Source organism: Antedon bifida, chromosome 11 (genome assembly GCF_963402885.1).
Source record: "Antedon bifida chromosome 11, ecAntBifi1.1, whole genome shotgun sequence".
In the NCBI taxonomy this organism is placed as follows: domain Eukaryota; kingdom Metazoa; phylum Echinodermata; class Crinoidea; order Comatulida; family Antedonidae; genus Antedon; species Antedon bifida.
This window is the reverse complement of record NC_136236.1, coordinates 3492565-3519878: the sequence shown is the minus strand read 5'-3', so window position 1 is coordinate 3519878 and position 27314 is coordinate 3492565. Positions and strand designations below refer to the sequence as shown.

The following is a 27314-nucleotide window of genomic DNA, read 5'->3' as shown; positions in this document are numbered from 1 at the left end:
TGGGGATTTCATAGAACTATAATTGGCCTTTACTGGTACTAATATGGATTGTTACTGACCTATGGCCTAATCTTCAGACATAGATTGTAAAGAAACTATTTGTCTTGTAATACCCGTAGATTAGGTTATCCAATCCCAAGTATTACTATAGCAAGAAGATTTAGAAACATTTAATATATTACATCATCTATATATCGTTATTATCGTAATAGATATTTCATGTTTCACTATGCCATGTTATTAGTCGCGTCGACTCTATAGCTCACAATGTCGGTCGGTCGAATAAACTATATTAAATATAATTTTCAGACCGACCATATTTCTCCTGCCATTAACTGGTTATTTAAAATCTACTGCAAAGGATATATATTTTTCGTTCAGTAATTTATAGTAAACGCACTCTAATTTCTAATCAGTTTTTAAGATTAATAATTCATATGACGAATTGATTTCCTTTCTGCAGACTTCCATAAAAAATGTGCAAAATTTTGAATAAAGATCTCTGCTAATCATTTTAATAACACAGTTGATGAACCTACTGAAGGGATAACCTAGATTATATAATGACAGACAAGTGAAGATTATTACTAATGACGTGGAGTAGTACACAAACATTCTAAGCCAATATGCATGCAAAAACTTTATTACAATCAATAACTCAACCAAATGTCACTGTCACAAAGATATTTATTATATATAATGAATCTTATTCATCTCAAAGTCTCAAGTCATCTTTCATATTATGAATCTCAACTAATGTATATTAATCTCTGTCTACACTATCAAACTAGTTTGACTGTGATGTGCTCAAACATGGCAGTGATATGCACAAATATGGTAGTGATATCATGTCCATATATGGGCATATCACATTTTTTTTGGTCACATAAAGTTTGATAGTGTACAGTAGACAGAGCTTTTAAGATTCTTTGAATTTGGAAATTTAAAATTAGATATTTTGCCCGATGCATTTCTTCCTCTTCATACTATAATAGTGCAACATTATATATTTTGTTTTTTCTCATGTGTATGGTAACATTTTTGTATCCTATGTAAAATTAAGCTGACAGAGAGTACGAGGTATTAATAATAAACTTCCGACTGGGCGAAATGTTATATCTACTGTGGGCGAAATACTATATCTACCATAGGCTCCGACACTCAGCTCAAACATTTTAGATCTATGCATACGGTAGAACTTGGGGGTACAGTAGGAGAATTGAAGGCGGGAGTTTGTCCTTTTGGAAAACTATTATTTATACTTTTTAGAGAGAATGTTTCCTGTTTTTGTTCCCAATCAGTAGTATAATTTATATACTGTATGTATTGGTTACTCAATCTTCAATGCTTCAGTTTCACCATTCCTCCATCCCTTAACAATTTTAAGCTCTGTCTATTACTATCAAACTTTATGTGATGTGCCCATATATGGACATGATGATGTCATATCACTACCATATTTGGGCATATTACTACCGTATTTGGGCACATCACACCTAGTTTGATAGTGTAGACAGAGCTTTACACTGGTACCTAATTAGACAGTCATACAGGTATTACAGACACATTTTCAATTTCTAGCTTGATTTCAGATAAGCAGTAATTATTATACTATATTACATGAATGTAAATATGATATCTGATAAAGGGACCATAATAAAATTGTTCTACTGCAGATTACTGCAGTAACTACATTTTCCTTTAATAAATAATATTCAAAGTTTGTTTCAATTTAGAGGTTCATGGGGCATTTATTTAATAAGCAATCTGATTAATGAAAAATTGTTTCTAAATAATTTGTTAAAGCCAAGTTACTGCAGTAACTGCAGTACTGTAGGGTAGTTTGACATGGTCCCTAAATACAGTACAATATTTTGAGTTAAAATGATATCAAGATGCATTTTGGTTTTATAGCCCGTCTTGAATATAAATTAGCTCTGCTGTCGTGTAATATATTTGAAATCGTCATTAGAGATTTCTGAATTTCTGACATGCAACAGCAGAGCATAAAAATGTTCTTAAACTGAAATAGTTTAAGAAGGTTGATATTATTACACAGCAACATTTCATTTCCTTTCCTTTATTGCATCAAGTAAACAATGATGAAGTGGACTATTATATACTATTCATAAACATTTAAGAAAAAAATATACACAGTATATTACAAAAACAATAAAGTTAACAAAGAAAACAAAAAAGAACAATACTGTTTAAGGAACTGGAGTCTTAAAAACATTTATACAGTAAGGCCCTGTTTCTGCTGCCAAGAAAATACCGTAAAATACTTTCGCACGCTGAAGAGCCTGCGAAAGTAGTACAACATTGCAAAAGACAATAACTTGGGGAGGGAACGAATTACTTGTCCCCATTACGATGTTTTCTGTGCTCTCACAACATCTGTATCACTAGGGCTAGCCTGTTGAAAGTGAGGCGTAAAACTTCCTTTATTGCGACTTTTAATTATTGACCAAATAAATGAATGGCAATTTGGGTAAAAAGGATGAAATTTAACATGACCACCCAAGAAGTATTGTTAGCAGAAACGGGGTACTAATTTTTATACCGTATTTTGAGTAGTTTGCAGCAGAAACAGGCCCTAAGAAAGAAAAAGGACGGGGAAATTACAATTTTATTATTATTGTACAGAATAAGCACAATAAAATTTGAACTTAATTTTCATTACTGTAGTACTGTATATGAATAGAAATTAGGTTTGTTATTGCACCTTACACTGTAGTGTTCTGCATAATTATACAATGTATTGCATACAGACAACAGTTAAAACATATCATATGTACTCAAATAATATCTCAATCAGAATTTTTTCTGAAAAATAAGAGAAAAACGGTCGATAATTATGGAAAAATTATTTCATAATCATATGGTTATTAGCGCATACTGTGGAAGATAATGTGGAATGATTTATTTGTGGGATTTAAAAGGTGTTTGTCTAATAAGCAATATGTCATTATAATGCGACACATATCCCATGATCAAACAGCATAACAAATCAATTCATATATTACAGTATGAACTGTACAGTAATCAATGCATGCTGTTATCAATGTAGTCAATAACCAAATCTTTCAGGCTAGTTCATCCATGTTCCTTTTCCCCTCAGTCTGGGGGGAAGAGTACAGTATATGATCCGAAAGGTTAAGTGACATTATTACGGTGGTATGCTCTTCCCAGGGAGATCAAGGGCTATTGTCAGTTAATCCAGGTAAAAGCTAGGCACATAATAAACATAACTAACTTCCAATGTAAAGCATCCAAGGATTGAAAGGCTATCGTGTGAGAGGGTTAATTGTAAATATTTTGATGTTTGAAGTATTGGACCTTTGGATTAATGTACTGTACTGTAGATAAATTCAAGTACTCTTTTATGTTTTATGCGAGATAAATCACGAAAACATTACAGAATGTTTCAAGTGTACATCAGTCATGGAAGTGATAACAAATAATTTATTTTTTCCTTCATGGTTTTATGTCAATCATTTGTTAATTATACTTATAGTCTATTGGTCTGTACTTTACTGTTTGTATATATTGCTATCCAGCACCATCAACTTTGTTTTCAATTTTGCTTTGGTTTTTGTACTATTGGCCAGTGGCCATATTAAAATAAAAATGAACATAATTTAAGGGAAATACTTAAATACAGTATTTATTGAGTTAAGTGAAATACTTAATATTAGGGAAATATCTCACTTAAGTGTGATTGACGGCCACTGATCTTGCCCAACCTTGATGCACTGTACATTGGGTATACTTTCTCTCAGGTTGTATAATGACTGGCTATGTATGTTCCTGCATTTGCCTATACTGAGTGTTCTTTAGTTCATTGAACCCAAAAAAATGAACTTTGTAAGTTAATAACAACTACGTATCACCACACCTTAGTAGTATAGTGATTTACTTTAGACAAATAACCTATTACAAATGTTTGCCCACTACCTATAAAGTACTGAATACCATGACTTGAAATGTACACTACTGTATGTCTAAAGGCGATCTTAAACTCAACCTAACTTAAATGAACTCACGTAGCTGCGTGAGAGCGCTTACAGTATCTAGACTTTGAGCAACTTAATCGAACTAGATGTTCGAGCGCTTATACATGGGCAACTGAATGAAAGCAAGGAAATCTAACAACAGGACACTGATCTCGCCTTGCCAAGATAGGAACTCGTAACAGTCTTTTGATCTTATGTCTGGCTGCGACAAATACCAGTACTGTACTAACTACATACTATGTACATTCTCTATGGTGTATTCTCGTATTATTTATTAAGGGGCATGGACATGATAAGTCGCAGCCACAGGTTAACCCTTTGATCTCCGGAGCTCAGCATCCTGTTGTTAGATTGCCTTGCTGAAAGGAACTATATGTGTTGACGTTTTTTATGTGCCTGTCAGTTGCGGTCAGTTACGTCCAGTTGCTTTGAGTGCTTAATGTCGACACAGTTGAGTTGAGTTCCGTGTCGACATAAGCACACCTTAATCACTACTGGATAAAAATGCATCAAGCTGTCGTGCATTAGACGAGCAGAAAAAAAAGTGGTAATCAGTGTTCATTCAGCGATGATGGATGGTAATTATTAAATTATCATTTCCTTCGTAACAAATATGGATTGTATGACATACAGTACAGTGGTACAAAACTAGATTTATAGTAGCCAAGATAGATTATTAATCTTCTGATTTCTGTTTATAAAATATAATGTATGTATTGAAAACAATATAATGAGTCTATACTTTAAAGTCTCCTTTGTGTTACTTTTATTACATTTTTTCTGGATAAAATTATTTATATAGTAGTAGTATATAGTAAGCTGTACACTACTACTGTCAATTACATACTGTAGTGTAAAGTACTAGCTCTCATACTATACTGTACTAATGAATAAGTAGTACTGTAGGGAGACATAACAAAACAGACCATGTAAAAATATTATACTGCTGTTACTGCAGTAAATCAATTTTTGTTTTTACAATTACTGTATCTAGTTTTGTTGAGCATAGAGTACACACTGTTTATTGCAGTAAATTTGTTACAGTAAAATGTAGTTGTACTTGTTAACTGCAGTAACTGTAGTATACAATACAGTAAAATCATTTTGGATTTCCTGCAATTACATTACAGTACTACTAACTGCTACTATTACTAATGCACCATTTAACAATTGAATATCACATACTGTGATAAGTAAAGCGTGTGTATTTGATTTTAAATGACATAATATTGATTGGTACTGTACGTCATTCAAATGGTTTTAATATGAAATGTCATTTACTGAAACCTACACGTTTATCGAATGAATGGTGCTCAGTGGAGTAATGAAAATTTAAGAGATTGTTCGACGCGTTCATCCCATTATGATTGTAATGCAATATTTTATTAAGTTTAGGATTTCAACTAATATTCAAGCCAATTAATTCTAAATCAAAAGTGACTCTGTACTGATAATTTATGATTACAGAAAAGGAATGGATTAACCGCATCAACCCCTTTCCTCAATCCACTAGAGGGACAGACATGGTCATATGGAAATTTAAATATAATTGCTAAGCACAAATGCTGCAATATAAGCGCAAATGCTGCAATATAAGCGCAAATGCTGCAATATAAGCGCCAAGGCTGCAATATAAACGCAAATGCTGCAATATAAGCGCAAATGTTACAATATAAGCGCCAAGGCTGCAATATAAACGCAATTGCTGCAATATAAGCGCAAATGCTGCAATATAAGCGCCAAGGCTGCAATATAAATGCAATTGCTGCAATATATAAGTGAAAATGCTACATTATAAGTGCAAATGCTTCAATATTAAGCGCAAATGCCACAATATACTGTACAGTACCTCTTAGCGCAAAAACTGTAATATAAACGCTGAGGGCACAATATAACACAAAGCATACAATAGAGGTCATTGAAACCACTTTCTAATATTATTGCCCGACTATGATTGTAGAAGATTGTAAACGCAAAGTTTAAATGTGTATGCTCACGCCTACTGTACAATAACTGGGTGAATTGATACTGTATGAATAGTCTTCAGTTTATGTAAACTTTTATGGAGTTCTTATCAAAACAACCCAATTGATAGAGTAATCTACTACAACAATGCTATCAACCCTCATGCTGAGTGTTGTTACTCTTTCAACTTGACCATACACAGAGATAAAGGAATCTATCCTATGCTTTTTAGTATATGAATTGTAAAACATACTGTAGTGCTGACGTCATGGTACAAGTGTGACATCCTTAGATGAGATTGCGGTTAATGTCTTTCCAAGCCATACCCACATTTGTATGGTTTCGGTACTGTGTATTGAAGTTAGACTTTACTACACTGTATACCATGGAGTCATTCTTTTACTCCGTGCTACTGTATAGAACAAGGTGAAGCAGTACCAAAATCAATATACTGTAGAAATCTGTGTATTGAAAACGTCTCAATTATTTAACTCACTGATGAATGATACTGTATCTTGCCGATCATAAACTATTGCATGGTGTTTTTTAGGTGATCATTTAGAATAAAATGATCACCTATTGTTATTGTATAAAATCTTTATTATTATTTTTTTTATTTTTTTTATTTTTTTTATTTTTAGGTGATCATTTAGAATAAAATGATCACCTATTGTTATTGTATCAAATCTTTATTTTTCTTTTTATTGTTTCTGTACACTATTTTGTGTAACAGATATCTCAAAAAGTTTAATGTCAATGATTACCAAAATTTCAGAATATCTTTCAAATGATATAACTTAATCCTAATAAGCTTTCCAGCGTGATCACTCATCCGTGACGCCATTTATACGCCATTTTGTGAAATCACATTATCAATCATATCTCCATAATTCATTATCACATATTAATGAAATTCACTACACGTAAACTTCAGGTCAAGGGTAAAAATATTAGCAGATAAAAAGTTGCGCGTTTCAAGGTCATGGACGTGAAATCGCGCGTTAAAAATTTAGAACGCTCAAAATTAAGTTTTGATCAATTTAGAGAATGAATTAGGCCATTTGCGCATTTCAAAAAATTACTGCGCAAAAACACGTTTTTGCGCACGCGATTCTTAGAAAGCGTAAAAAATAAAATTTGATGTATAAATCACAATCTACTCACAATTCTTAGTACATTCACCGATTTTGAGTCCATTCCGACTTAAGATAACGCTATACGAGCACGTTAAAAATGACAAAATGCGCAAATTAATTGCATCAAAGTGCTGAAAATGGTGAAAAATAAAGCATTTTTAAAATGAAAATAACTCTTCAGAATGCAAGATGACCCCCATTTTTTTTAACTTATTCGGGAAGCCATTGAGTTGTAGATATGAATTCATGTACACATTTGACGTACAAAATGTTGTGACGTCATCAAATGGCCACTTGAATTTAAAATTAAGTTTTTTTTCTCTTTTGTCATATTTTATCACATTCAATAGAACGCATCTCTAATAATTTGTGCCTGATTTTCGCTCAAATTTTAGTATGTGATTTCTCAATTAATTGACTTTCTCATGACCTGCCACTATTTTTATTTTGATGACGTCATCACGCGTAAAAACTTGAATAACGTAGGTCGTGTAATTTCACCTTCGCCGTAAATTTGAATATCTTACAGCTCTTCAGAATTAAAGGTTACCTTGATAATTATAATTTATTATGAAAGCTGATGAAATGTAGATATGAATTCATATAAAAATTAAGCCTATCGGATGTTGTGACGTTAACATATGGCCAGTTGAAGTTAAAAAGTAGTTTTTTCATCTTTTTCGTCAAAGTTATACAAATTTCAAAGAGCGCGCACAGTGCGTCTACGTGCCAAATTCTCTTCCAATTCTTATATTTATTTGCCCAATTCATTATCTTTCGAAATTGTCATCTTCGAGTTTATTTTGATAATTCCATCATACCAAAAAATTAGAACATGATGTGTGTCCCGTAATTTCACCTATGCTACACTGTATATAGATACATTATATACTGTACATATTGTATATGGCATATAATAGGCACAACTCAGCACTAAAGCGTATAATAGGATGGCATACATCAACATTTTCTGATCGTATGTTAACGTACATGCAAAAAAATTATTTCGGTAAAATGATAAAAATGATCACCTATAATTCGTCAAAGTGACGAATTAAATTCTAGTTAGGTGATCATTTAGAATAAAATGATCACCTATTGTTATTGTATAAAATCTTTATTATTATTTTTTTTTTTTTTCTTTTTATTGTTTCTGTACACTATTTTGTGTAACAATTATCTCAAAAAGTTTAATGTCAATGATTACAAAAATTTCAGAATATCTTTCAAATAATATAACTTAATCCTAATAAGCTTTCCAGCGTGATCACTCATCCGTGACGACATTTATACGCCATTTTGCGAAATCACATTATCAATCATATCTCCATAATTCATTATCACATAATAATGAAATTCACTACACGTAAACTTCAGATCAAGGGTAAAAATATTAGCAAATAAAAACGCACGCGCACGTAGGTTCATGCGCGTGATATCGCGCGTTAAAAATTTAAAACGCTCAAAATTAAGTTTTGATCAATTTAGAGCATGAATTAGGCCATTTGCGTGTTTCAAAAAATTACTGCGCAAAAATGCGTTTTTGCGCGCGCGATACTTAAAAAGCGTAAAAAACATGAATTTTTTTTACAAATCTCATTCTACTCACCATCCTTAGTACATTCACCAAATTTGAGTCAGTTCCGACTTAAAATAACGCTATACGAGCACGTTAAAAATGACAAAATGCGCACATTAATTTTACAAAAGTTCTGAAAATGGTGAAAAATAGGTCTTTTTTAAAATGAAAATAATTCTTCAGAATGCAAGATGACCCCCGATTTTTTTAACTTATTCTGGAAGCCATTGAGTTGTAGATATGAATTCATGTACACATTTTACGTACAAAATGTTTTGACGTCATCAAATGGCCACTTGAATTTAAAAATTAGGATTTGTTATCTTTTTGTGTAGATTATCACATTCAACAGAGCGCATCTTGGTTATGTGTGCTCGAATTTCGCACAACTTTCAGTATGTGCTTGCTTAATTAATTATCTTTATCATGAGTTGACACTATCTTCATTTTAATGACGTCATCACGCGTAAAACTTGAATAACGTAGGCCGTGTAATTTCACCTTCGCAGTAAATTTGAATATCTTACAGCTCTTCAGAATTGAAGGTTACCTTGATGATTATAATTTATTATGAAAGCTGATGAAATGTAGATATTAATTCATATAAAAATTAAGCCTATCGGATGTTGTGACGTTAACATATGGCCAGTTGAAGTGAAAAAGTAGTTTTTTCATATTTTTCGTCAAAGTTATACACAATTCAAAGAGCGCGCACAGCGCTTCTACGTGCCAAATTTTTTTCCAAATCTTATATTTTTTTGCTCAATTAATTATCTTTCGAAATTGTCATCTTAAAGTTTAGTTTGATAACGTCATCATGCCAAAAAATTAGAACATGTGTGTCCCGTAATTTCACCTATGCTACACTGTATATAGATATACAGTATATACTGTACATATTGCATATGGCATATAGGCACAACTCAGCACTATAAGCATATAATAGGATGGCATACATCAACATTTTCCGATCGTATGTTAACGTACGTGCATGTTTAAAAAAAATTAATTTCAGTAAAATGATAAAAATGATCACCTATAATTCGTCAAAGTGACGAATTAAATTCTAGTTTTTCTTTTTATTGTTTCTGTACACTATTTTGTGTAACAATTATCTAAAAAAGTTTAATGTCAATGATTACAAAAATTTCAGAATATCTTTCAAATAATATAACTTAATCCTAATAAGCTTTCCAGCGTGATCACTCATCCGTGACGACATTTATACGCCATTTTGCGAAATCACATTATCAATCATATCTCCAAAATTCATTATCACATATTAATGGAATTCACTACACGTAAACTTCAGATCAAGGGTAAAAATATTAGCAAATAAAAAGTTGCGCGTTTCAAGGTCATGCATGTGAAATCGCGCGCTAAAAATTTAAAACGCGCAAAATTAGGTTTTGATCAATTTAGAGCATGAATTAGGCCATTTGCGTGTTTCCAAAAATTACTGCGCAAAAAAAAATTTTGCGCGCGCGATACTTAAAAAGCGTAAAAAACATGATTTTTTTTTACAAATCTCATTCTACTCACCATCCTTAGTACATTCACCAAATTTGAGTCAGTTCCGACTTAAAATAATGCTATACGAGCACGTTAAAAATGACAAAATGCGCACATTAATTTTACAAAAGTTCTGAAAATGGTGAAAAATAGGTCTTTTTTAAAATGAAAATAATTCTTCAGAATGCAAGATGACCCCCGATTTTTTTAACTTATTCTGGAAGCCATTGAGTTGTAGATATGAATTCATGTACACATTTTACGTACAAAATGTTTTGACGTCATCAAATGGCCACTTGAATTTAAAAATTAGGATTTGTTATCTTTTTGTGTAGATTATCACATTCAACAGAGCGCATCTTGGTTATGTGTGCTCGAATTTCGCACAACTTTCAGTATGTGCTTGCTTAATTAATTATCTTTATCATGAGTTGACACTATCTTCATTTTAATGACGTCATCACGCGTAAAAACTTGAATAACGTAGGCCGTGTAATTTCACCTTCGCAGTAAATTTGAATATCTTACAGCTCTTCAGAATTGAAGGTTACCTTGATGATTATAATTTATTATGAAAACTGATGAAATGTAGATATTAATTCATATAAAAATTAAGCCTATCGGATGTTGTGACGTTAACATATGGCCAGTTGAAGTGAAAAAGTAGTTTTTTCATATTTTTCGTCAAAGTTATACACAATTCAAAGAGCGCGTACAGCGCTTCTACGTGCCAAATTTTTTTTCAAATCTTATATTCTTTTGCTCAATTAATTATCTTTCGAAATTGTCATCTTAAAGTTTAGTTTGATAACGTCATCATGCCAAAAAATTAGAACATGTGTGTCCAGTAATTTCACCTATGCTACACTGTATATAGATATACAGTATATACTGTACATATTGTATATGGCATATAGGCACAACTCAGCACTATAAGCATATAATAGGATGGCATACATCAACATTTTCCGATCGTATGTTAACGTACGTGCATGTTTAAAAAAAATTAATTTCAGTAAAATGATAAAAATGATCACCTATAATTCGTCAAAGTGACGAATTAAATTCTAGTTTAGGATTACTTTTGCCTATTTTGACCCTAGTGGCTGCCCATAGACATAATACTATAATATCCGTATTCAACACAGACAAGTATTGTCCATCGATATTGATTTATAAAAATATTTACAAAAATTTCTTGGATCATTAATTCATGCAAAGGTGTTTTAACAATACTTTTGGTTATTTTGACCCTAATGGCTGCCCATAGACATAATACTATAATCTGTATTCAACACAGACATACATTGTCTATCGATATTGATTTATTGTCATAATAATTATCTACAATTCATGAAAACAATACAATGTATTGTTGCTGTTATAAATACAAATGAGAAATTGTTGATCATGACAGGAAACAAAATTTGACAATAAAAGTATTTCTATCAATATTGATTAACTGTAGTTTGTTTCATAAAAAACGTAGGAACAGGGCTTTAAATTAAATAAACAATTATTAATCATGCCTGGATTTTTAAAAAAACATAGCACTGTAGGCCTCTCTAACCACTATTGAGGGGATATCTTCGGGACCAACAAAGTGTCCCTGACACAAAATAGCTAGGCAACTTTCATATAAAAATTCAGCCTTCGTAATTATTCGACTTACGCAAGGTCAACTAAGACAGAGTTGACTGTAACATTTAGTTGGAAGGCTTGTCTATTAAATGTCTTTTCCTTTCCGATCATTTAGCACTTCAAGCGTACAAGTTGATTAATGTTGGAATAAGTGCATTATAATTGCATTATCACAAATGAAAAATACTGCATCACCACAAAGAGCTTCTTGTTAAGACGTAATCATACTTAAAGTTCTATTGATTTTCATATTAAATTGGTAGCTAATTGCACCATAGCTGGAGGTATATTTTGAGAAGGTCTCGGTAATTGGAGCTTAGCATTACCAGCCAACAGTACTACTAATACGTCCTAAATGTAGTAGAAATGGAAATATCCAGGGACCATGTAATAACTATTCCATGTACAAAACATAAGCAATTTTGATTTTTTGGAGACATGGGGAAGACACTACTTTCGGAAGGGCATTTTCTTACGTTGCGTCTGACCTAAATCTACAGTCTAGATAGAGGTAGTTTGATATTTTTAAAAGATCTCGGTAATTGGAGCTTAGCTTTACCAGCCAACATACAGTACTAATTACGTTCTAAATTGATGCACATTCTAGAACAAGGCCATATGTACATGGCTGCAGTCGCGTGCTCAAATTTGAGTTAGTGTTTACCGACCTTACAGCTGTAAACTGGAAATGTTTGGGACCATTCCAAAAACTATTCCACGTACAAATTAGATTTTTTGTAGACTGGGGGAAACTCTACTTTCAGACGATCATTTTCTTAGTGTACTGTACATTGCATCACCTAACTTAAAATCTGTGACACTTAATTTTAAGTGAAGCGAGTCTGAAAACTTTGCTGTTATGATACAGTAATAATTAATATTATAATATGACTTTGCTTGCGATACGGAAGTGTAACTCCATGGATTTGAACATATAGTACCCTAGTATTTCTAGTAGCAGATTATACAGTCTTACTTCTATCTATCTATCTACTGTATTACTGTATGGAATCTACTATTGCATTATGGGATATATACATACTTGAGCATGGCATTATAATGTACTTGTCATACAGTACTTTTAAAATAACAGTAGAAGATCCTAGTAACTGTCGATATTTTATTTCTGGTGTTTTAACAGATATTTTTTTGCAATACAGTATTTATTAATAAACATTGATTTAAAATGTGTGCACAGTATAAACAGTATGTGTTTTACTCTGAAGGAAGGAAGTTTATTTATTTATTTATTCGGAATTACTGTACACCTTTAGATCGGTGGCACACTTAGTACAAAGGTGCATCCTTCACAAAAACAATATAAAATATAACAATTAATGAATTACATAGAGAAAAGTATAACAAAAACAACTATCAACCCCTATCCAGTATTGTTAAATCATTTTTTTTTCTCTTTTACTTTTACTCTGGACGCACCTTCATTCAAGAAGTGTGCCACTGTTTCAAAAGTGTAGCTTCCAAATAAATTATTATATTATTATAAAAGGGTTAGTACACTACTACTAGTGTCTAACTCTGAATAACTCTTAATACATTTTCAGTATACTTAGTACTGTACAACATTGTTATTATAATAGTTTAGTGGATTATAATATAGGAAATTCATGGTATTTCAAGTGACAGATTAGAAATGAAATAATTTTATTTTATTATTATAAATAATATGACTGAATAAAGTATACAGGAAAATTCACTACAGACTTTGAGATCATGATACTTGTATAGTCACGCACTATACAGTATTAAAGGACAATGTAATATTGATTGATACAGATACTGTACTATTAAATAGCAAAGATTTATTATGAATTTTGAGTAATTAAGAAATTAATTAGACTTGGGCATTATGAATAAATCGGTATATGTACTATTATTAAAATCTTAACACTAACAGGCAGATTCACAGAATTGTGTGTCTTTTTGGTTCGTTATTCGGATTACTGTACGTGTAAATATACCATTTCATGTGCCATTTGTTCATCCCATTAATTGGTTAAAGAAAGTAATAATAATTCAATGTTACTATCCCAATGAATTGTGTGTCTTTTTGGTTCGTTATTCGGATTACTGTACATGTAAATATACCATTTCATGTGCCATTTGTTCATCCCATTAATTGGTTAAAGAAAGTAATAATAATTCAATGTTACTATCTCAATGCACTACATAACAGGCCTAGTCTGCAAAACTAAATTAATCCGAGTGCCACATTTAGCCAGTCTATCATAATAATTGAGGTGAAATTGGCAAGTTTTGTGTTAAAGAACACTATCTCCATTGGACCTGGCAGAGTAGGCGTGTTTATAAAATAATGACTATTTTATATTCATTGACTGGAGAGAATATCTTTGTTATTCAACTCATAAACATTCATTATTTGTTCTATTTACCTGTAGTTTGGTAAGCAGGGCAACATCTGATGCTGAATTAATGTGAGGCTTGGCTGCTTTTCTGAACTGTTTCTGAGCAGCATACCGATTCATGGGCCAAATTTTGAAAAGACAATCTGAAATAAACAAGATATTATTATTGCATGTGTTATAATTAATAATATTTATTCAGTCACCAATGAAAATAACCAGGAGTGAGAATAGCCTAAAGCCTAAACACATTCTGCACTCACTAAATACAATACTGTAAAAATAATAAAATTTGCTGGTCTCACCTCTAAATTTTTTAGGTGGGTTTCTGATGTCCCCTGCATCTGGCTGAACAACACATCTGTCATCAACCAAACTACATAAAATAAGCATGAAAACGATGACGACAATGTTGATTTGAATATTTTTTTAGCTCTACCGAACGTAACATAAAATATATTTTACATATTCATAATTCAATAAATGAAATATCAGAAAACTAAAAAAAAAATGTTATTTAATAAACATCAACAGGTCTACTTTGAGAAATGGCCAAGAATAATATCGAAATCTGTAAGTGTAATATCTTCTTCTGTGGATTAATTCAAAATAAACACGCATCCGTGATGCAATCAAAAGCGACAGTAAATAACATGTCTAATTCAATTCTGGTTAAAATTTCTTTTAATGGCATTGCAGAAAAAAAAACAAATTGTGGCAAATTTACATTCAATATAGGTCTATAAAAAAAATATATATAAAAAAATATAAAATGTATACAGATATATACTGTAAATTCCATTTTGTAACAGTGCATTACATTCAGATAAATTTGTAGTGAAAATACACATTTTATTTCCAAACGTTGTTCCATTTGGTAGGGTTTATTATAGTTAATTAACTAAGCCTATGTACTGTATAATAATAATTATTATTTAGCATCATACTTTAAAATACTACTTATTTTTCTACTGTATTTGTGTAGTAGGATTTGTAAAAAAAATCAAAATACTGACCCAAGTGTACTGATAAATCCATTAACACTTCCTTCTGCATATAATGAAACAATATCTCCAAAATGCAAGAAACTGCTGCTGGTTGTGGTCGACAATTCCCCCATCCTCTCTGCTGGGTCCTAAAAATCCAGGTTTCTATTAAACAACTTGCTTTCCTTTTTTGAGAATCAATAATTTTTGTGCCTGATTTATTAATTCCAATCCAATAGCTGATTTTTCATCACATAGTTATATCGCTGCATAAACTATTGTTCATTAAACGAAAATTAAAGTCACATCATTTTTAGGCTATAATTGTAGGCTGCAGACAACAGTCAACACTTCCGGGGTGCACGCACTGCCACCGAGCTCAACAAGCAGCCAAGTCGTGAACAAAATCTAGGTTAGGCCTAAGAAGACCAGGCTAACCTACGTCAATCTTTTCTTATCTTATTACCTTGCGTTACAAAAACGAATACAGATACACAAAAGCATTTATATAATGTGCTTATAAGTTCCTTTAGGGATAAAGGAAATCACTTTTTAATCTCTAAAACAGTCAATCCGTCGACACGATGCACCGCTCACACAATCGCCTGTTGCTGCTCTCCAATCAATCAAAAAAGTAACAACAAACAGCCCACATGCGCACGGCGGAATAATCCTCCTATGTTTTTAATAACTTCAAGTGTCTTTTGAATACGTAAGAAGGATATTCAACAAACGGATAGATTTATTAGAGTTACACATTTATTCTGAAAGTTTCCCTTTTGTAAAATAACAGGTTATTTATTTATTGTTGCTTTTCTAAATTATGTAAATAAAAATATAGTTCTCAAAACATTACACAGCGCCCTCTTGCTGTAAATAAATTGCAAACAAAGATGGCAGCCTCCACGATAAAAGTGAATTTGTTGTTTTCTATATTTTCACTCTGTTTATTCGTAAATGCTTGTTCTTCCGAAGTGCTTACAGATGTCGATGCCACTAATTCAAAAGAAGAACAAGACTGTGGGTGTTCTTCACTTAATCGAGAGAATTTAGTAAAGAACAAGGACGAAGTACCTTTTGACCAACACCCTGGCGAGGGACAGGATGAGACATCGGCGGCGAAGGTACAGGACGCTAGGCCCCCTGAGCATGAAATTGGAGACAATGATGGACCCGAGCTAAACCCAGCCCTAAAGTACAGTTCTGAAGTAAATAAAAATTCAAAAAGATGGAATGAAATGGTTTATATAGAAGGTGGAACATTTACAATGGGTATTGATCGTGCAATCATACCTCTCGACGGTGAAAGTCCTTCTAGAAGAGTTACAGTTGATTCATTTTATACAGATATATATGAAACAACTAATTCAGAATTTATGAGGTTTATCCAAGCGACTGAGTATTTAACAGATGTATGTGTGTTACTATTTCATATTTCTTTTTATATTAATTTGTTATAATAACTTATGTATAACTTACTTATATTTAGTCACTGGTTGGAGGTACACACCTAATTGGTGACAGTGGCTTAGGCTGCTTTTGTGCTTTCCTGGCAGCTAGTGACTGTGTTTTCTTTTGCGTCGTGTTTGTTTAATTTGTTGATTTGTATTATATTTTGTAAAATGTATCTTCTGCCTGAATAAATAATAATAATAATAATGTATATAGATACTAAAGTAAAGGGACAGACATTAAAACACCGCCATCGTTCATTGATGTGACGTACCATCTAGGTTTTTTCAATAATTATTTGTAAATGATGCATCTTTCCCGGGGGTAGTATAATAGTGGGTCATACAATTGACAAGTGCATAATTGTAGTAGTTAGTATGGAATTAGGCAATATGGTGTTTCTAGAATCAAAATATAGTTTTTCCGTATTTCAATTTAATACCATAATGAAGAATCAAAAAGAACGTGTATGACAATGGCAAACTGGTATAGTACCGATTGACTGCAAATCATAGTAAATCAGTCAATGAAGTACCGTCGTGATGATGCCAAATGTCACGAAAAATAAACTAGGTTCATATTTGTATTCAAAATTACTATTCATGCAACTTCGCAAAAATGAGAAGAAAAAAGATAAAAATATCCCAAAAATAAATGTAATCAACGCAACGTACAGTAACCACCAGCAACATTTTAAAGGTCTTTCTACACTATCAAACTTTATGTGACAACAAAATGTGTTGTGCCCATATATGGACATGATGATGTCATATATCACTACCATATTTGGGTATATCATTACCATATTTGGGCACATCACACTTTTTTGGTCAAACTAGTTTGATAGATAGTGTAGACAGAGCTTTACATACTACAACACAAGATTCATCTAAAATGCCAGCACAGAAACAATATTTTTTTAAACCTAAACCTATATTATTATTTTTTATCATTTTAGGCAGAGAGGTTTGGAGATTCTTTTGTTGTAGAAATAGCTTTAAGTGAAGAAACTAAGAAAGACATTGTGCAAGCAGTAAGTTTTGTGTAAGATTGGTTCCCACTAAAAAAAGGTGCAACACAAGGGTTGACCAATGACAAGCGACAGTTCGAATAATATGTGGTCTATGATTGTTCAAATCACTTATGTTGTGCTTAAGTCCTTGTGCTGCATTCCTAGTGGGAATCAAACTTGACTCACTCTATTTGAGGAGACCATAGATTCTAAGATTCATTTCTTTACAGGCATCCATCTTCCAGGACACCAGAATTTATTCTGGGCAATTTAGGATCTAGGCTAGGCCTAAGGTATGGCTATGCCTATACAGTACATAGCCTGGCCAAACCCATGAACTGACACTACTGGCCCAGTGGAATAGCACCACATGCATTTACAAGGTCATTACGTCATAATACACTCACTGGCTCGTCGACATGAATGTCCATGTCCAATCAAAACACTCATATATCCGTGGACCAGTCGACTACCACCTTCATGGACATGAATGTAGTCACCCAAATTGAAAAGTCCCTGACCTGGGGTGATCATATCTAGTGTGTTGGATAATAATAATATTTTCCTTGGGTGTGTTGCACGGTGGAGTAACCACCAGTTTTGCACAACTTCCTCAAATACCACTCATAAAGGGATCAAAGGGTTTATCTGTGGCTGCGACACGATCAGTGCCACGCCCCTTAACAGACACCGCGCACTGCGGAGAATAAGTAGATAGTAGGGTGCTGTTGGTATTTGTCGCAGCCAGACATAAGATCAAAGGACTGTTACGAGTTCTTATCTTGGCAAGGCGCGCTCAGTGTCCTGTTGTTAGATTGCCTTGGTTTATTTTAGTCTTATTGTATTTTAGGTTGCAGCAGCCCCATGGTGGCTACCAGTGAAAGGGGCTGACTGGAGACACCCCGAAGGGCCTGATTCAAACATCACTAAAAGGTATATTTTAGTATATATAATGTTATTACTAATAATGCTGCAGGAGGCATCTTTTGGGTACATAGACTGACCAGCAACCTAACCTCTCATCTGAAGAATGAGAAGAGTGAGATTTTGTTAGAAAATACATTTCTTTACATAGGTAATGTCTGTTTTGTTTACTTTCCCTATGTAGACTGAATCATCCAGTCACTCACATTTCATGGACTGATGCCAATGAATTCTGTAAGTGGTCTGGAAAAAGGCTACCAACAGAAGCTGAATGGGAGTACGCAGCAAGAGGGGGTTTGGAAAACAGGTACAATTCTCATTATGGTTTTGTCGATTTTTTTCTTGAGCCTCAACGGGCAACTTCAAGACACAGGCTACCTGTTTTACTGAAAAATACTATGGACTTGAATTACCAAGACGACAGAAAAAAGGCCATGTCAGAGAGAGTGTAATATTTGTACTGGTCTCCCGGAGAATTTCAGCTTAATGAGCTATAATAAGCCTCAATAGTTTTATGTGTTAATATTTATTTCCAGACTATTTCCGTGGGGAAATAAATTAAATCCCAACAATGATCACATGGCAAACATTTGGCAAGGAACTTTCCCAACAACAAACACTGCTGAAGATGGCTACATAGGCACATGCCCGGTAAGATAAGAATGTTGTGAAAGGTTTCTGCATTATTTAAAGACCAAGTTGTGTCCTTTGAATCCTGTCAAATAAGATGTTTTGTGTGTTAATGTGTGCATCCACAGAATTTATTTATGCATAAAATTTGTCCTAATTAGGCTATCGCTCTCAGTAGAGCGATAGGCTATTGTTATTGTCAAAACATTTTTTGGGATCATTTTTTTGTTGGTGGCAGATCTCTAAAACGGTGAAAGCTGTTATGTTGTAACTTAGCCAGCAGATGCACATATATGTAGTTGTGCACCTGACTTTGATTTACTGACTGTTCATACAATCGTTGTAGTACAGCCTACTGTAGACTAAGCTAATAAATAGCCTGTGCAAGTTATGATGCGTCGTGCGATAGCCTAACTCATCAAAGAGTTCAAATCTACTATATTTAAAAATTGTGTGCATTTTTAAAAGTGTAAAATTTGTGTACATGCATATTATGCAATACACATTTTTTTTTAAATTCTTAATAAAGTTTATGAGTACGGTATATAATATGGGTGGCAATATTTTGAATTGGGACGCAATATACAGATCAAACTTCAAAGAATCTTTTAATTTATATAATGTGAAAAAATGCATTTATTTTATTTCTGTTTGTTTCGTAGGTTAATACATTTAAACCAAACAGATTTGGTTTGTACAACACAATAGGGAATGTATGGGAATGGACGTCAGATCGCTGGTCCATTCAGCATACCAATGATTCTGTCAAAAATCCTGTAAGTTTACAGAAGCAGATTGCAGAATGCTTAGCATACACAATCACTGCTTTAATAACATGTATGTCACTACACAGACTAACCATGCGATCTATACATGTATGCGCGCCAAAAACTAAAAAATTGGTCCGCATATGCTTGAAAGTTGGCAGTTAGTACTTTTAATTTGTTATTTGGATTCTCATTTTATTGTCAGTATAACATTTATCTCTTAATAATTGTGTATTTTTTTTATCATTTGCTAGACTGGTCCTCAAACAGGTGCGAATCGAGTGAAAAAGGGAGGTTCTTTTATGTGCCACGAGGTAAGTTCTGTAAATATACTGGGTTGAATTTTTGATTTTGCAGGGTAAAAATAGACAATTTAAAGAGAAATCATTTTCAATGCAAAGGTTATCCAAATTGAGGGTAGGCTTATATCATCAGTGTGGTAGTTTTTACAATTTTTCTGTTTTCATCTAGTCGTATTGTTACCGTTATCGTTGTGCAGCTAGAAGCCAAAATGACGAAGAAAGCTCCGCTTACAATCTTGGGGTCCGTTGTGTAGCTGACCACTTACCAGAAGATGCGACAGAAATCCAGCATCCCCGGTAATGGACTCATCTTAAAAACAAAAATGCAAATCCAATGTCTTCCAAACATTTATTTTAAAAATAAATATGTATTAGTTACTGTTAAAAGTGTTAACTTATTTAAGTCTGTCATGGTTTTTCAAAGACATTAGTTCACAAAAAGTTTTCAGAACAGTACTGTAGTGTGGTATTTCTCTGAAAAAATTAATAAAATAATCAGAAAAATTATATATAGTAATTATAAGGGGTATTTTTCATGCATGTGAATGTTATTTAAAAATTGATATTTTATAACAAATTAATTCCAATGTTTTTTATGACAATTTAACGTTGAAGAATATTTATGTGCAATAAGTTTATTCTGGATAGAACAGAAATTGAAATGATCATGAAGGTAGAACCAAATAATGAATGGTCATGTGACACTAAACTATAGTAATCAATTAAGGAGCCATTATATAATAATGTACATGATATTGATTATGGAGGTATAGTTTATATCAAAGATGCTGTTAAAAATTTCTGTTATTGAGTTATAAAATAGATTTAAACAACGGTAATAGAGTGTTTAACTTGGAAGCCATGTTAGTTATAATGGATCCGCATAACTCACAACAGGTGGTATACTATTGCATGTCACTATTGAATAGGGTCTCCCAGCAGAAGCTAGACCAAATAGGATCAGCCCATTTTTTTTTTGGTAAAAAATGCTGTATGATACATTCAGTTGTATTGTTATATTTTCTTCTTTATATTTATAATATTATTGACTGGAAACAATTCATTACTGTAGCAGATTTTAATTTATAAAAATGAAGATTTACATGAGTTGTACTGTAGCATAAAACATTTAAATATTGTTATAAATCAGTAATTTAAAATGCTAATAAATTATGAGGTAGGTATTTTCGACATTTGTCACTACCGCAAGAACATGGTTTGGAATTTTGTATATTTTGTGTCGGGTCTAAATCACCATGGTAACTATAACATAACTCTTCTCGACTGCTGATGTCATATTTGGCGAATAAAGCAGCTCGAGGGATTTCATTATTAACTCGAACCGGAAAAACTTCTAAATTTGGATCGCACGAGTGGTTTATAAACCGTCCAACATTACCGATATATGTCGGGTCAATAAACGTGACCTTTGTTTCTTTCCCAGCATGCTCTTTTAGAATTAACAGATAATTCATATCATCTATAGTTTTTACATCTGTTCTTGATTTTGCTTCAGAATGTTCTAAAATCTCCCCAGCATACTCACAGACAAACTGCCCTTTTCCGATGTTTTGCAATGCTCGCAGACCCAATCCTTTATTTTCTGTAATAAAAACTTCGAGCTGGATAGCAATACCGTTCTGAACGACTCGGTTTATGCAAGCGTCACCACAGCGACAAGATCCATTGCATTCAAATATTGGTTTTATGTACGGAAGACTAGAGTTTGACGTTATCATGAGAAGATGACCTTTTTCGTCATAATTTGGTCCATATGCTTTAATGCATGGACAACCTGGTCCACAGGATAACACTGTACAATTGCAACCCTCAAGAGTAAGTTCAGAGGGCTCATTTTGGTACCCCTTTCCTGCCACATTTTCAGGAGTGTACTATAAAAACATAAAATTATTATAATTCATATTTATAGATATCTAAAAAATGCTTTCTTAATTTAGTAATTCTGGAAAGTATGGTCCATGGATTATTTTTCTTTATGCAAAAAAAATATATATAGAATTAGAATACTTTACAATTTACACAAATAAATGAGCCCATCCATGACCACCAGGAATGGCTGGTGGTAGTGGGTCAGAGATGGAGGGGATAAGGCAAATGATCACCACGATGCACGCTGGCAGCAGAGGGAGGGGGACAGTGGATGTGGTCTACTGCTGGCTCACTAGGCCTAGCTTATAAAGTACTATTAATTATCTAGTTAACTAAGTTAGTAGTAGGATTAGGAGTACTGTAGTAGGATTAGGAGGCCTAGCTAGGCTAGCACACAGTTTTTAGTGACATTAAACCTTGATTCACCTCAAAAGTAGCACCTTGCTGAAGTAGACAATCGTTTGGAATTTTAACTGGAACGTTTTCTAATTCATTACTAAAGTACGCCATTTCAAAATACCACGTGAAACATTGATGTGCAGTAAATCAAACTTGAAATTATTAGGCCTGGTACAATTGTTTACTGTTTATACCAAACCCACCCATGCGTTACATTACATACACCGCCCGTTAAAGTTTCGACAATTGAGGGCGACATTACTATTTTCTTGAATATCAGAAACCATCAACCACCAATCTACTGTCGAAACAATCGTACACAAATGAAACTGGTTGATTCGATAGATATAAAAATCAGTAGATAAAAAAGTAAACCAGAGGTCCTAGGATCGAAACCTCGCTCTGCTGATCTTTTTTTTAATTCACACGTATTTCGAATTTTCCATAAATTATTTCTCTTTAACTCTTTCTAATGAATATTCAACCAGCAGAGTGGCGCAGCGGAAGCGTGCTGGGCCCATAACCCAGAGGTCCGAGGATCGAAACCTCGCTCTGCTAATTTTTGTTTTTAATTCACACGTATTTCGAATTTTCCATAAATTATTTCTCTTTAACTCTTTCTAATGAATATTCAACCAGCAGAGTGGCGCAGCGGAAGCGTGCTGGGGCCATAACCCAGAGGTCCGAAGATCGAAACCTCGCTCTGCTAAGTTGGTATAGTTTTTCAATTCACACGTATTTTGAATAATTTGGCAGAACATTTTTTTTTCAACTCTTTCTAATATTCAACCAGCAGAGTGGCGCAGCGGAAGCGTGCTGGGCCCATAACCCAGAGGTCCGAGGATCGAAACCTCGCTCTGCTAATTTTTCTGTTATTTCACACGTATTTCGAAATTGGCAGAAAATTATTTCTTTTCAACTCTTTCTAATATTCAACCAGCAGAGTGGCGCAGCGGAAGCGTGCTGGGCCCATAACCCAGAGGTCCGAGGATCGAAACCTCGCTCTGCTAATTTTTCTGTTATTTCACACGTATTTCGGATTTGGCAGAAAATTATTTCTTTTCAACTGTTTCTAATATTCAACCAGCAGAGTGGCGCAGCGGAAGCGTGCTGGGCCCATAACCCAGAGGTCCGAGGATCGAAACCTCGCTCTGCTAATTTTTGTTTTTAATTCACACGCATTTCGAAATTACCATACATTATTTCTTTTCAACTCTGTCCAATATTCAACCAGCAGAGTGGCGCAGCGGAAGCGTGCTGGGCCCATAACCCAGAGGTCCGAGGATCGAAACCTCGCTCTGCTAATTTTCAGTTTTAATTCACACGCATTTCGAATTTACCATCAATTATTTCTTTTCAACTCTGTCTAATAATCAACCAGCAGAGTGGCGCAGCGGAAGCGTGCTGGGCCCATAACCCAGAGGTCCGAGGATCGAAACCTCGCTCTGCTAATTTTTTTTTAATTCACACGTATTTCGAATTTTCCATAAATTATTTCTCTTTAACTCTTTGTAATATTCAGCCAGCAGAGTGGCGAAGCGGAAGCGTGCTGGTCCCATAACCCAGAGGTCCGAGGATCGAAACCTCGCTCTGCTATTTTTTTTTTTTAATTCACACGTATTGAGAATTTTCCATAAATTATTTCTCTTTAACTCTTTGTAATATTCAACCAGCAGAGTGGCGCAGCGGAAGCGTGCTGGGCCCATAACCCAGAGGTCCGAGGATCGAAACCTCGCTTTGCTAATTTTTGGTTTTAATTCACACGTATTTCGAATTTACCATAAATTATTTCTTTTCAACTCTGCCTAATATTCAACCAGCAGAGTGGCGCAACGGAAGCGTGCTGGACCCATAACCCAGAGGTCCGAGGATCGAAACCTCGCTCTGCTAATTTTTTTTAATTCACACGTATTTCGAATTTTCCATAAATTATTTCTCTTTAACTCTTTGTAATATTCAACCAGCAGAGTGGCGCAGCGGAAGCGTGCTGGGCCCATAACCCAGAGGTCCGAGGATCGAAACCTCGCTCTGCTATTTTTTTTTTTAATTCACACGTATTGAGAATTTACCATAAATGATTTCTTTTCAACTCTGTCTAATATTCAACCAGCAGAGTGGCGCAGCGGAAGCGTGCTGGGCCCATAACCCAGAGGTCCGAGGATCGAAACCTCGCTCTGCTAATTTTTGGTTTTAATTCACACGTATTTCGAATTTTCCATAAATTATTTCTCTTTAACTCTTTGTAATATTCAACCAGCAGAGTGGCGCAACGGAAGCGTGCTGGGCCCATAACCCAGAGGTCCGAGGATCGAAACCTCGCTCTGCTATTTTTTTTTAATTCACACGTATTTCGAATTTTCCATAAATTATTTCTCTTTAACTCTTTGTAATATTCAACCAGCAGAGTGGCGCAGCGGAAGCGTGCTGGGCCCATAACCCAGGGGTCCGAGGATCGAAACCTCGCTCTGCTAATTTTTGGTTTTAATTCACACGCATTTCGAATTTACCATAAATTATTTCTTTTCAACTCTGTCTAGTACTCAACCAGCAGAGTGGCGCAGCGGAAGCGTGCTGGGCCCATAACCCAGAGGTCCGAGGATCGAAACCTCGCTCTGCTAATTTCTTTTTAATTCACACGTATTTCGAATTTTCCATAAATTATTTCTCTTTAACTCTTTGTAATATTCAGCCAGCAGAGTGGCGCAGCGGAAGCGTGCTGGGCCCATAACCCAGAGGTCCGAGGATCGAAACCTCGCTCTGCTATTTTTTTTTAATTCACACGTATTGAGAATTGTCCATAAATTATTTCTCTTTAACTCTTTGTAATATTCAACCAGCAGAGTGGCGCAGCGGAAGCGTGCTGGGCCCATAACCCAGAGGTCCGAGGATCGAAAACTCGCTCTGCTAATTTTTGGTTTTAATTCACACGTATTTCGAATTTACCATAAATTATTTCTTTTCAACTCTGCCTAATATTCAACCAGCAGAGTGGCGCAGCGGAAGCGTGCTGGGCCCATAACCCAGAGGTCCGAGGATCGAAACCTCGCTCTGCTACTTTTTTTTTAATTCACACGTATTTCGAATTTTCCATAAATTATTTCTTTTTAACTCTTTGTAATATTCAACCAGCAGAGTGGCGCAGCGGAAGCGTGCTGGGCCCATAACCCAGAGGTCCGAGGATCGAAACCTCGCTCTGTTAATTTTTGGTTTTAATTCACACGTATTTCGAATTTTCCATAAATTATTTCTTTTTAACTCTTTGTAATATTCAACCAGCAGAGTGGCGCAGCGGAAGCGTGCTGGGCCCATAACCCAGAGGTCCGAAGATCGAAACCTCGCTCTGCTAATTTCTTTTTAATTCACACGTATTTCGAATTTTCCATAAATTATTTCTCTTTAACTCTTTGTAATATTCAACCAGCAGAGTGGCGCAGCGGAAGCGTGCTGGGCCCATAACCCAGAGGTCCGAGGATCGAAACCTCGCTCTGCTAATTTTTTTTTAATTCACACGTATTTCGAATTTTCCATAAATTATTTCTCTTTAACTCTTTGTAATATTCAGCCAGCAGAGTGGCGCAGCGGAAGCGTGCTGGGCCCATAACCCAGAGGTCCGAGGATCGAAACCTCGCTCTGCTGTTTTTTTTTTAATTCACACGTATTGAGAATTTTCCATAAATTATTTCTCTTTAACTCTTTCTAATATTCAACCAGCAGAGTGGCGCAGCGGAAGCGTGCTGGGCCCATAACCCAGAGGTCCGACGAGGATCGAAACCTCGCTCTGCTAATTTTTGGTTTTAATTCACACGTATTTCGAATTTACCATAAATTATTTCTTTTCAACTCTGCCTAATATTCAACCAGCAGAGTGGCGCAGCGGAAGCGTGCTGGGCCCATAACCCAGAGGTCCGAGGATCGAAACCTCGCTCTGCTACTTTTTTTTTAATTCACACGTATTTCGAATTTTCCATAAATTATTTCTCTTTAACTCTTTGTAATATTCAACCAGCAGAGTGGCGCAGCGGAAGCGTGCTGGGCCCATAACCCAGAGGTCCGAGGATCGAAACCTCGCTCTGCTATTTTTTTTTTAATTCACACGTATTGAGAATTTTCCATAAATTATTTCTCTTTAACTCTTTGTAATATTCAACCAGAAGAGTGGCGCAGCGGAAGCGTGCTGGGCCCATAACCCAGAGGTCCGAGGATCGAAACCTCGCTCTGCTAATTTTTGGTTTTAATTCACACGCATTTCGAATTTACCATAAATTATTTCTTTTCAACTCTGTCTAATATTCAACCAGCAGAGTGGCGCAGCGGAAGCGTGCTGGGCCCATAACCCAGAGGTCCGAGGTTCGAAACCTCGCTGTGCTATTTTTTTTTAATTCACACGTATTTCGAATTTTCCATAAATTATTTCTCTTTAACTCTTTGTAATATTCAACCAGCAGAGTGGCGCAGCGGAAGCGTGCTGGGCCCATAACCCAGAGGTCCGAGGATCGAAACCTCGCTCTGCTAATTTTTGGTTTTAATTCACACGCATTTCGAATTTACCATAAATTATTTCTTTTCAACTCTGTCTAATATTCAACCAGCAGAGTGGCGCAGCGGAAGCGTGCTGGGCCCATAACCCAGAGGTCCGAGGATCGAAACCTCGCCCTGCTAATTTTTTTTTAATTCACACGTATTTCGAATTTTCCATAAATTATTTCTCTTTAACTCTTTGTA

The 27314-nt window shown here is 34.5% G+C and overlaps 3 protein-coding genes and 15 non-coding genes across 26 annotated transcripts in view; 16 read left to right on the top strand and 2 right to left on the bottom strand.

Annotated features, from left to right (window-relative positions):
* LOC144855785 (inositol 1,4,5-trisphosphate receptor-like) overlaps nt 1-15745 on the bottom strand; it is a 62035-nt gene extending 46290 nt beyond the window's left edge. For 4 of the 9 annotated variants that reach the window (XM_078713710.1, XM_078713713.1, XM_078713711.1 and 1 more), the window contains exons 1-3: nt 15247-15744; nt 14536-14606; nt 14261-14376 (exon numbers count right to left, since the gene is read on the bottom strand). In XM_078713710.1, coding sequence (XP_078569836.1) covers nt 14261-14376; nt 14536-14606; nt 15247-15350 — 291 coding nt within the window. In that variant the 5' untranslated portion in view covers nt 15351-15744. Of the gene's footprint in view, nt 1-14260; nt 14377-14535; nt 14607-15246 lie in introns of all 9 variants that reach the window. The other 5 variants (XM_078713714.1, XM_078713715.1, XM_078713717.1 and 2 more) reach the window with 2 other exon arrangements.
* Nucleotides 15746-16080: 335 nt separating this feature from the next.
* LOC144855820 (formylglycine-generating enzyme-like) lies at nt 16081-21359 on the top strand. Its single transcript, XM_078713762.1, has 8 exons — nt 16081-16628; nt 17627-17701; nt 18531-18613; nt 18789-18911; nt 19141-19255; nt 19897-20010; nt 20256-20315; nt 20473-21359. The coding sequence occupies exons 1-8, from the start codon at nt 16110-16112 to the stop codon at nt 20602-20604; spliced, it is 1221 nt and encodes a 406-aa protein (XP_078569888.1). The 5' UTR covers nt 16081-16109; the 3' UTR covers nt 20605-21359.
* Nucleotides 21360-21366: 7 nt separating this feature from the next.
* LOC144855832 (histone-lysine N-methyltransferase SETMAR-like) lies at nt 21367-22776 on the bottom strand. Its single transcript, XM_078713777.1, has 2 exons — nt 22620-22776; nt 21367-22195 (listed from the first exon to the last, which is right to left on the bottom strand). The coding sequence occupies exons 1-2, from the start codon at nt 22701-22703 to the stop codon at nt 21458-21460; spliced, it is 822 nt and encodes a 273-aa protein (XP_078569903.1). The 5' UTR covers nt 22704-22776; the 3' UTR covers nt 21367-21457.
* Nucleotides 22777-23078: 302 nt separating this feature from the next.
* On the top strand, nt 23079-23150 carry Trnam-cau (transfer RNA methionine (anticodon CAU)). The gene has a single exon. It is a non-coding gene; the product is annotated as a tRNA-Met (tRNA).
* A 233-nt stretch (nt 23151-23383) lies between these two features.
* Trnam-cau (transfer RNA methionine (anticodon CAU)) lies at nt 23384-23455 on the top strand. The gene has a single exon. It is a non-coding gene; the product is annotated as a tRNA-Met (tRNA).
* Nucleotides 23456-23530: 75 nt separating this feature from the next.
* Trnam-cau (transfer RNA methionine (anticodon CAU)) lies at nt 23531-23602 on the top strand. The gene has a single exon. It is a non-coding gene; the product is annotated as a tRNA-Met (tRNA).
* A 75-nt stretch (nt 23603-23677) lies between these two features.
* Nucleotides 23678-23749, top strand: Trnam-cau (transfer RNA methionine (anticodon CAU)). Its single transcript has one exon. It is a non-coding gene; the product is annotated as a tRNA-Met (tRNA).
* Nucleotides 23750-23824: 75 nt separating this feature from the next.
* Nucleotides 23825-23896, top strand: Trnam-cau (transfer RNA methionine (anticodon CAU)). Its single transcript has one exon. It is a non-coding gene; the product is annotated as a tRNA-Met (tRNA).
* A 75-nt stretch (nt 23897-23971) lies between these two features.
* Nucleotides 23972-24043, top strand: Trnam-cau (transfer RNA methionine (anticodon CAU)). The gene has a single exon. It is a non-coding gene; the product is annotated as a tRNA-Met (tRNA).
* A 511-nt stretch (nt 24044-24554) lies between these two features.
* On the top strand, nt 24555-24626 carry Trnam-cau (transfer RNA methionine (anticodon CAU)). Its single transcript has one exon. It is a non-coding gene; the product is annotated as a tRNA-Met (tRNA).
* Nucleotides 24627-24700: 74 nt separating this feature from the next.
* Trnam-cau (transfer RNA methionine (anticodon CAU)) lies at nt 24701-24772 on the top strand. The gene has a single exon. It is a non-coding gene; the product is annotated as a tRNA-Met (tRNA).
* Nucleotides 24773-25138: 366 nt separating this feature from the next.
* Trnam-cau (transfer RNA methionine (anticodon CAU)) lies at nt 25139-25210 on the top strand. Its single transcript has one exon. It is a non-coding gene; the product is annotated as a tRNA-Met (tRNA).
* Nucleotides 25211-25283: 73 nt separating this feature from the next.
* Trnam-cau (transfer RNA methionine (anticodon CAU)) lies at nt 25284-25355 on the top strand. The gene has a single exon. It is a non-coding gene; the product is annotated as a tRNA-Met (tRNA).
* Nucleotides 25356-25574: 219 nt separating this feature from the next.
* Nucleotides 25575-25646, top strand: Trnam-cau (transfer RNA methionine (anticodon CAU)). The gene has a single exon. It is a non-coding gene; the product is annotated as a tRNA-Met (tRNA).
* Nucleotides 25647-26011: 365 nt separating this feature from the next.
* On the top strand, nt 26012-26083 carry Trnam-cau (transfer RNA methionine (anticodon CAU)). Its single transcript has one exon. It is a non-coding gene; the product is annotated as a tRNA-Met (tRNA).
* A 368-nt stretch (nt 26084-26451) lies between these two features.
* Trnam-cau (transfer RNA methionine (anticodon CAU)) lies at nt 26452-26523 on the top strand. The gene has a single exon. It is a non-coding gene; the product is annotated as a tRNA-Met (tRNA).
* A 73-nt stretch (nt 26524-26596) lies between these two features.
* On the top strand, nt 26597-26668 carry Trnam-cau (transfer RNA methionine (anticodon CAU)). Its single transcript has one exon. It is a non-coding gene; the product is annotated as a tRNA-Met (tRNA).
* A 364-nt stretch (nt 26669-27032) lies between these two features.
* Trnam-cau (transfer RNA methionine (anticodon CAU)) lies at nt 27033-27104 on the top strand. The gene has a single exon. It is a non-coding gene; the product is annotated as a tRNA-Met (tRNA).
* Nucleotides 27105-27314: the final 210 nt, after the last annotated feature.

Coding starts and splice junctions, on each gene's coding strand:
- LOC144855820 (XM_078713762.1), top strand. CDS start 16,110: ATGGCAGCCTCCACGATAAAAGTGAATTTGTTGTTTTCTATATTTTCA. Junction 18,912..19,140: donor AGAGGGGGTTTGGAAAACAG/GTACAATTCTCA, acceptor ATTTATTTCCAG/ACTATTTCCGTGGGGAAATA. Junction 20,011..20,255: donor ATGATTCTGTCAAAAATCCT/GTAAGTTTACAG, acceptor ATCATTTGCTAG/ACTGGTCCTCAAACAGGTGC.
- LOC144855832 (XM_078713777.1), bottom strand. CDS start 22,703: ATGGCGTACTTTAGTAATGAATTAGAAAACGTTCCAGTTAAAATTCCA. Junction 22,196..22,619: donor AGCAAGGTGCTACTTTTGAG/GTGAATCAAGGT, acceptor ATGTTTTTATAG/TACACTCCTGAAAATGTGGC.